At 40.9% G+C, this 9,238-nt stretch overlaps 2 protein-coding genes and 1 non-coding gene across 3 annotated transcripts; 1 reads left to right on the top strand and 2 right to left on the bottom strand.

Moving 5' to 3' along the window:
* Positions 1-814: 814 nt before the first annotated feature.
* LOC148554397 (uncharacterized) lies at positions 815-1,798 on the bottom strand. Its single transcript, XM_088492218.1, has one exon. It carries the CDS (start codon positions 1,796-1,798, stop codon positions 815-817), a length of 984 nt encoding a protein of 327 aa, XP_088348344.1.
* A 2,083-nt stretch (positions 1,799-3,881) lies between these two features.
* Positions 3,882-3,955, top strand: TRNAT-AGU (transfer RNA threonine (anticodon AGU)). The gene has a single exon. It is a non-coding gene; the product is annotated as a tRNA-Thr (tRNA).
* Positions 3,956-5,643: 1,688 nt separating this feature from the next.
* On the bottom strand, positions 5,644-9,004 carry LOC107645255 (Galactose oxidase/kelch repeat superfamily protein). Its single transcript, XM_016349243.3, has 2 exons — positions 7,848-9,004; positions 5,644-6,218 (listed from the first exon to the last, which is right to left on the bottom strand). Exons 1-2 carry the CDS (start codon positions 8,813-8,815, stop codon positions 5,927-5,929), a joined length of 1,260 nt encoding a protein of 419 aa, XP_016204729.3. The 5' UTR covers positions 8,816-9,004; the 3' UTR covers positions 5,644-5,926.
* Between the last annotated feature and the right edge of the window lie 234 nt (positions 9,005-9,238).

Here is a 9,238-nt window from a genome sequence, read left to right as displayed (position 1 = left end):
TTGTAATATGAAAAGGTACTACAGTTAAAAGCAAACCCTACTCCCTGATGTACTCTTTTCCCAGCTTCATGATTTTTTCCCAGAATCAAAGGGTTTTTTCTGAAGAAGGGTTTTTAACGAGGCATCACAGTAGGGGCTAAGGGAAATAAATTAGCAAAAGCCCTTAGTAGCAATAAGGTACCTCCTCAATTAATAAAGAACTCTTTCATTTTAAATATCTCTTTCAAAATTCCCTTTTAAATTTTCTTTCTACGAAACGCGCCGATTTAAGCTCAACAAAACGTAAAAATCCCATGAACCGACCTAGATGGTCGTCAGGATAAAACGACGAGGTACAAGTCGGTGTAAAGAGGCTATAGAAGTCGATCATGATAAACTCGGGATCGGTCCGACTCACAGGGCGGAATGCGAAACCGAGTACAATTAAAATGAATCGCAAAAGTAGCCTAAGTCACGAAAAACTCAATAAAACAAAATTGAGTACTAGGAATACCAAAAGAGATAAGGAAAAACTAAGAAAAAGGCTGCTTTGAGAATCAAGGAAATTCAGAAAAGCAAGCAAGTCCCAAAGAAAAGGTTTTCTCCACAAAAGATCAAAGAGTCAAATAAACCACGAAAAGCATGTGCGCATAAGGTAACTCAAAACCCTTATCCAAAAAGGGCATTTATTTAACGCTAAATTAAACCCCTATTAAAAAGGGGCATCACTGTTTTGTTTACGGCCTTAAAAGGCCAAAATTGTTCAAAACACCAACAAATAAAGTTAAAGAGTTCAAAAAGAGGGGCCCACAAGCCGGGCCCCGATAGCCAAAAATCACTTTTTTAGATCACCACCAGCAGGATCAGGGGGAACGCCAGGGGTAGGAGTTGGAGAGGAAGTCGGAGGAACGGTAGAAGAACTCGGAGCGTCCTTAGAGCGAGGAGGGGACTCTACGATCCTCTGCCCCCGAGTCTTTAAATCAGACTCAGATTCCACTATGGGGACAGGAGGATCCACGATGGCACCATCAATAACAACCTTATCAGGGTCCAAAGGAGAAAGGTCCAAGTCAGGAGCAATAACCCCGACCTGTTCCTTGAAAATCCTCCAGGCTTCATCAGCACCATCCGCAATAGAGTCCTCCAACTCGGTGTAGGCCTTCCGAGCGTTCAGTAAGTCGTTCTTTACAGACACAAGATCAGCAAATAAACTATTGTAGCTGGCTTGCGCTGCCTTCCTCAACTCCACCTCCATGTTGCATTGGGCTTGCAACTTCTGCCCCTTCTCTCGGAGGCTGTTCCTCTCCCCCTCCAGTTTGGCGACTTTCCCCTCCAACTCCTTCTCATGCTCCTGATATATACGGAGCCTACCCTCCAGCTCCTCGACCCTCGAGGTCGTCCCTAAAGAGCTGATGGGAGTCTTCTCAAATATATCCAAGAGTTTGCCACAAACCCCCGCCGTCTTGAGACTCTCCTCAACCACAGTAGTGAGGTAGTGCCGAACAGAAACATCATCCATACTCATACGAGCATGAGGATAGATGTTCTTTCGGACGAACGCAAGAGCGTCCGCCTCACCAGAAGCGCCAGACTCTAAGGTCTTGCGCTTCTTTGGCTCTGGTTCGGGAGTAGGTCGGACGGAAGGGGGTGGCAGAGAGGAAGCAGAGGAAGAAATTACAATAGGCTGAGAAGGAGTCCCAACGTTCCGAGGAGCAGGAGGAGGAGAGACAACCATCCTAACACCTCCAGACCTGGCTCGAGACTTTGCCTTGGCTTCCTGAACCCTCTGGTAAGACTCTTGAGCGTTTTTCTTTGCCATCTCTACAAAAAACAAATTGGTAGCCAAAATCAGACAAAGTCGGTAAAAGAAATTGCAAGTCGGAAACAAGCAAGAAACGCAAAAAGCTACCTAATTGTGACTGGACAAAGGACGGCGACCCCTGGAGAAATTTTTTAGTATCCAAGTATGGGGCCCTCCCCCACGCTTCTCGGAGGAACCCCACAATGGCTGCTTCTACCTCAGTTAAATCATCCAGACCATATTTCTCGCAAGGGGAGGCCTCCAGCCAATATAAAGGAAATCGGGGAGAAGAATGATCATCCAGGAAAAAGGGGTGGTGACCCTCTACAGCTTGCACTTTGAAAAAGTAGTTCTTGAAGTCATGAAAGGACTCGTCAAAAAGGGTAAAAAGTCTCCGACCTTGTATGGCTCGGAACGACACCCACTGTTGTTTATTGTTTAGCCCACTGAAGGGTTTTGTCATATGGAAAAGATGGAAGAAAATCTTTAAAGAAGTCGGGAACTCTAAAGCCTGGCTGACAAATTGATAAATTTTCAAAAAACCCCAAGAGTTGGGGTGAAGCTGGGTGGGAGCGACTCGACAGTGACGCAAAACAGATATCTCAAAATTCGAAAAAGGAAGAAAAACACCCAAACGGGTGATCATGCACTCATACATAAAGAAAAAATGAGGGGCCGCCTCATCGACTCTTCCAAAACAAACCCGGTCTTCAGGACCCGGGACTACCAATTCGTATTTTGGTTCGTCATCCTCAGAAGTACAAATTCTGTGATGAGTGCGAAGGTTGGTAATGAACTCAGAATCGACTGAGGGCTCCTCCCCTAAGACCGTGACATCAACCCAGTGAGAGAGAGCATCTACAGAAGCCATTTCTTTTTATAAAAAAGGGGGGTAACAAACCTACAAGGGGAAAAGAAATGTCACCAACACGGTCTCTAAAGGGAGGAGGATGCGAAACTAAAGTCTACCAATCAAATTTATCTACAAAGGCATATTAAAGAACTAACCTTTATCCGGAAATAAGGGTTGGAAGCAAAAAGCCTTTGAAGACGCAAGAACGCAGCACGAACGAAGGCAAGGAAAATTTGAAAGATCGCAGAAACGAAACAACGAAAGAGAGGGAAAATATTTATAAGAACGTTAGGGGCATAACGGTAAAATCGGGGCAATCATTAATGAGGATGCACCGTTACCAAGGCTATTAAATCCCTACGCACACCCCTAACGGACACGACGCTTGATTAGACGTAACTGTCAGAACCAAAAGGTCACGAAAAATCACGTCGGTTCTCAAACCATCACATCGGTCCTCTCACAAATCGGCTACGACCCCGAGTTGAATACTCGAACCCAACTCTTAAAAATAAATTGGGCTCGAGTAGGGGCACTGTTCATACCCTGGCCCAATAAATAGGACCCAGGATCCAAGCAAAGAAGCCCAACCCAAAGGGGTTGGCCCTCCCCCAGTACCGGCCTTCATCCCCAGAAGTCGGTACTGAACACGACCTACTCCAAAGAAGTCGGATACGAGGGTTAGCTGGCAGATAACACTCATTCGAATGAGTAACCGCCCCTAGAAACTCTCTAACCACTTCATAGAGCCATATCTTAACCTCCCTAAGATATGGGAACGGTTATCCACCTAAAAAGGTGGCACTACTTCAGCGGTGGTTATTGGTTCACCACTATAAATATCTTGACATCCCTCAGGTATCACTAAGTCCCAATACATTCTCAACTTGCTCACGCTCTTGCTAACTTAGGCATTGGAGTGTCATTGCAGGTACCACCCCCCATTCTTCCAGACGCACAAGTCGAACGGAGGAACACCGAGTTTCAGGTGCACCAGCTGGCCACCTCCCTCACACGTTTGGGTCAACCAACGTCATCCGGCCCACTAATCTCCGGTTACCCACCGTAACAAATCCAAACTGTAAAATTTGAATTTGATTAAATTGGATTTAAAAATAAAATTAAACTCATAAAATTAACTGCAATGAATTATATATATAATTCAAATTGCATCATGCGAAATTGCGAAGACCCTTGTCAAAGTTTCCACAAGCATGTTTTTTCCTATTAATAAATCAATTCCCATGTGCTCTCGTAGCTCAGTTGGTTAGAGCACCCGTTTAGTAAGCGGGAGGTCTTGAGTTCGACTCTCAACGAGAGCAAACATTGTTTATATTTTAATTTTAAGATCATACTTTCTGATTATTGTTCTAATCACTTAATTGTACTTATTAGCATCTTCTTTAAAACTTTAACTTAAGAAATGTGGTTTTTTGCTTTTTCCTTAGTTGGTAAATTGAAGTCAAGAAATTGGCGAAGTGTCACTTGTAACTTTTGAACTATGAACTAAACTAAGTAACTAAGAGTATAATCCAAGACGAAGATTTCCGCGGCCATATAGAGTCATATGCGATGGCTACTACAAGGTTTAATTTAGTGATGACATCACGTCACAAAAATTCTTGTTGGTCTAACTTGATCAATTTTCTTAGGCTGCGCTGCTACATACAGGTACGTGGAAAACCCAAACATAAATTCAAAGGGAAGAGCTGCTATAATATAACGTGCAATACTTAGAGGCAATGTATCACGTTTTTTATAATATATTTATATACTTACTTTACTTCGTGCTCCATTTTTTAGGAAAAGAGAAAGAAGGCTCTTGGATCCGAAAGAAACCGAACTTTTAAAGGATTTATGCTACGTGTACACTAAAATTAGCTACCAAAGTCAGCCACCAGTATAAAATACATATTAGAATACAAATACACATTGAAAATAAATTAAACCACACATATATTTATACACAAATACATTGGTGGCTGATTTTAGTAGCTGATTTTGGTGTACAAATAGCATATCTCACGTTTCAAATATCTAATTCTTGAGTCTTGACTATACATGTCAAAGGAATGGATGCATCTACAGAGGAAGTTCTAAACCTATTGAACTCAGGAAGAAAGAACCCAAGAATTGAATGAGCTCTGCCTCTTTGACCCATTGCAGCTATATGTTTTGACCAAAACTAACCTCCTTTCTTTTCTTTTTTTTCCATATATAAATAATAAATATTAAATCGATAAACTTGAATAATGTAACTTAGTTATCCTTTGAATTTCCGTTCGGGTCTTCAGTTGTAAACTTTTTGCCTCTTAACTAGCAGCAACATTTAATTAAAAAGTGTACCAACAATTTGAATGATTCAATGTCAGTGAATTGTGGTAGTAGATTGAGCATGCATATTTCGGTGGTTATACAATTTTAACAAGATTTATAAGTTACTAATATATAAAAGAATATGACTTTAATTTTAGTAATATTTTTAAGTATTACTAAAACTAATTAGCTACTATAATTACCGGCCCCATATACTCTACTTATCTACTATTTTAGATTGGGACTTAGCATTGACAGAGTCACATAGACCTATTCCTTTTTATTTGTCTCTCATTTTTCCCAAAGTATTGCAGAGTAGTTTTCTGGTGTACACTAATTTTCACTTGACGATAAGGAGGTAATGTTACATATATGCTTACAAGAAAATAACTTGTATTTATGAAATGTTGAGAAATTTACACTTATTTTTCACCTCAACATATCCTCTAATGAATATGAATATGACGCTGCGATGTGAGGATAATGTGTTGTAATCCCTCAAAAAAGGTGAAAACTCAGGTGAAGTCGACTTTACATGAAGTTGATATCTGAGAACCGTTAGATGAAAATTTAATCATTTCATCTAACGGTTCTCAGATATCAACTTCACGTAAAGTCGACTGTACCTGAGTTTTCACCCTAAAAAAAGGAACATGAAAACATGAAGTGAACAGCATAAAGTCAAGCAACAATCTGAAACATACATCCATTTCATTTATTTACTAGATACAAATAGTCTGTACCTCAGGGTTAACACAATTCAGTAATATATGATACAATATCCCATATATATCCAAATACAGATGGTATGACAGAAGAACCATCCCTGTACTAAATATGTTACTACTAGGTACATAAATATACAAATAGGCCGCCAGCAAAGCAACAAGGTGGATCAAATGATGTAATGCACAAGCAATTTGGTGGAGATTCATAAACTATACAAATAAGATGCAATGCAGTGCAGTTCATAAAGCTCACAGACAAATTGAGCTCAATATAGTAGTATTGATATCAATAGGATAACTGAAAGGTGACTTTGTGACAAGAGACCTCCATGTCTTCTTTTTTGGGTTGTAAATTTGAATGTACAATGTTCCAGCCCTCCTATGCTGTCTGGACCTTCGTGTTTCTGTCATGTCAACGATGCATAAATGTGTCAGTACATACAGCTCTCCATTTACAACTACAACACCGAACGAGGAATTGTACGGCGCTTTTCTTGGAACACGAGATTCACACAGCCAACGATTTGTTGACATATCATATCTGCAAACAGTATTCATCAATAAGGACAAGTCAGTTACAGATTTGTAACTTCAGAAGCTTTGGATCTGTAATTAACATGTACACAAGCGGACATCAAGAATGCTGCATGGAAGAAACAAACTCATGCAATACAAAGATTAATAATGAAGGAAACAAACTCAGAGGCATGGAAATACATTAGGGTACAGTATTTGAATGAAAAATGCAATCATACAAGAATCTTGCAGTATTTTATAACAGACTCTCTTCTGCTCATTCCATCAACAACAACAACAAAGCCTTATCCCACTAGGTAGGCTTCTACTCATTCCATCATCAAAATAAAAATATTTGAATAAATGAAAACTCAAATATGTGGGAAGATAGCAAGAACATTTCCCACTGCATAATAAGGGGTCAGTTAAGCAAGAACATCTCTAATCACTGGCAAAAAGTGAAAAATTATCAATTAAGTGATGAACTATTAATAGTTAAATAGTTTTGAAAGAAACCTTGAAATCCATCAATAATTTCTTAACTGCATTCAACAAAGACGGCCATCATCACCAATCACCCCCTCATTAAACTTCTTCCTAGTGAATAGCCTAAATAGATAGTATTTTTCCAATCCTAATAAGCAAAACTTCAACAATGCAGCAAAATCGGTTGGGTCCCTCCATTAGTATGTGAACCAGCCTATTCCAATATTAGCACCTAAATCAAAATAATAGCATATCAAACACTCTATCTCTATCATGTTCCCTGAAATTTAGGATTCATATGTGGCCCCTAGATACCCTTACAAGGTATAGAGTGGGAATACGAAATAATTTTTTTTTATAAAAAAAACAACTTCTAGGCCGTAGGCTAAAAAATTCATTAATGAGTCCTTTTTTACGTTATTTCGTACTATTTGTATTGTACAATTCCTTTGTTTGTGGGATTATTACCTTTCACATACAAATTGGTGTCTTTTTTTCGATTTTTATTCATTCGGGACTGACGGGGCTAATAGGTTTTTGGTTTACACGTCCTATTGCAGCAAATGCTTGTCTGAGATGGAGTTAAATTAGTAACATCAAACCCCAATACTTTTATTGCATGCTCCCGTCCCCCAGAAACTCAGCTAGCAAAATAGAACTCGGTACTCTTATCTTCCTTACATACTTAACCACCCTATTTGCCAAAGGAACGCTGATTCAATAATACCAATTCGAATATTCTTATTCATGATTTTAAGGGCTTGGAGGCTCTACCTAAATTGGGCATGGTGGGGGGTGATGGATAAATCCCACTCATCTCTGTTCTTCCCTCTCCCCAACAGACCTACCAACATTGTTTGGATGTTCTGTATGTTTATTAGTGGTCACCTAACCAAAACCAAACACTCATCGCAAGAAACAACTCATTGATACTCAATACCTTCGAAATATATGGCCAATACACACATCAATAATTTGATTAATATACAACTATACAGATAAAATCTCAATTAATAATGAACATCAAAGTCAGTTAAGGTAATGCAGAAGCATAAACATCATAACTGCTGATAGCAACTCTATGAAGCTAAACTACCATTCAATTCCTATGATTCATCATAATTCATAACAATCATAAAAATAGAAAACAATGAAGTAAAGAAAGTACCTCAAAATCTCATCTCCATCGAGCATGTAAACACCTGGATAATCACTCTTATCATCATCATCATTCTCAACAACAACAATTTTCCCAGCCCTGACTCTCTCCCCATCACCCCACATATCCCCAACCTCTCTCCAACCACCATCACCATCCAATTCCATCACCGCCGCATCCCTATAATACTCATCCACCGGAAACACTCCCGAAATCGTCCTCGACGCACCGTAACCTCCCATCGCCCAAAATTCCCTCCCTCCACCGCTCACAAAGCCAACGCAACCCGCTCGAAACCCCGGCAGCCCTTCTATAGGGTACCACCGGTCCCTCCGCGCGTCATATCGCTCCGCCGCGCGGATCCTCGTCCCTGCAGCAGCAAACATCGTGTGCCTAGACCCTCCGCCGGCGACAAGAATCTGTCCAGAGCGCGGAACCACGGCGCAGGCGAAGCTGCCGCGCGGAGAGAGCATGGGGGCGCGTGGACGCCACGTGAAGTCGCGGAGGCTGAGGCGAAAGGTAGCGGAGGAAGGGGAAGGGCGGTCGATAGGGAAAGAGCGCGTGTCGAAGAGGGATCCGCCGAGGACGTAGAGGTGGTGGCCGAGAGGGACTGCGGCGAAGTTGCAGAGACCGTAGACCTGAGGGTTGCAGGGCATGGGTGGAAGAGGGCACCATGCGTGGTTCTGCGGGTCGAAGAGAAAGGGGGAAGCGATGGATGGGTCCTGCGGGAAGATGCAGAGGAGGTGGTTGCGGCGGCGGTGGAGGAAAGTGGAGAAGAAAGGCTTGGAGGAGAGGACGCGGTTCCATGACTTACATGTTTGCTTGATACGCGCGTGGTGAGAGTATGGCACCATCGACAGAATCAGGGATCCGACATCGTTCGGGAGGCCCGGGATTAGGGTTAGGGATTGCTGCTCCCTCGCCGTTGATGGTGGTTGTCGCGCTCCAGGAGGCGATTCCGGAGTAGTATCGATCATTTCTTCTTTTTTTTTTTTAATTATTTTTTTGTTATTATTTTTAATATCCTTCCTTTCCTTTTGTGTGGATTTGTTTTTGTGATTACTCACTGACTGTGGTGTGTGTCTGTGCGTTGATGTGGCAACGCTGAGGAGTTTGATGTGTTGTGTTCGTTCTCCTATTTACTTTGTCAAACAAATCTTAGCGATAAAGAAAAAGGCAAATACCTTTTCCTTTCTTCTTTAAACAAACGACGTTGTCAGAAAATAAACACGTTTGTTTACAGAGATAGTACACTGAGATATAAAATTGTGTTTGGCAAAAAAATATAGATAGAAATAATGTATTTAGAGACATTAAATTAGTATATTTTATGTGATAGAAAATATACAAAAATACTAATAAAGAATACAATTTATTTTTTATTTTTTATTTTATTATTT

This window comes from Arachis ipaensis, chromosome B6 (genome assembly GCF_059453495.1).
Source record: "Arachis ipaensis isolate K30076 ecotype BB chromosome B6, ASM5945349v1, whole genome shotgun sequence".
Taxonomy (NCBI): domain Eukaryota; kingdom Viridiplantae; phylum Streptophyta; class Magnoliopsida; order Fabales; family Fabaceae; genus Arachis; species Arachis ipaensis.
The sequence above is the reverse complement of the archived record's forward strand: the minus strand, read 5'-3'. Positions and strand labels throughout refer to the sequence as shown.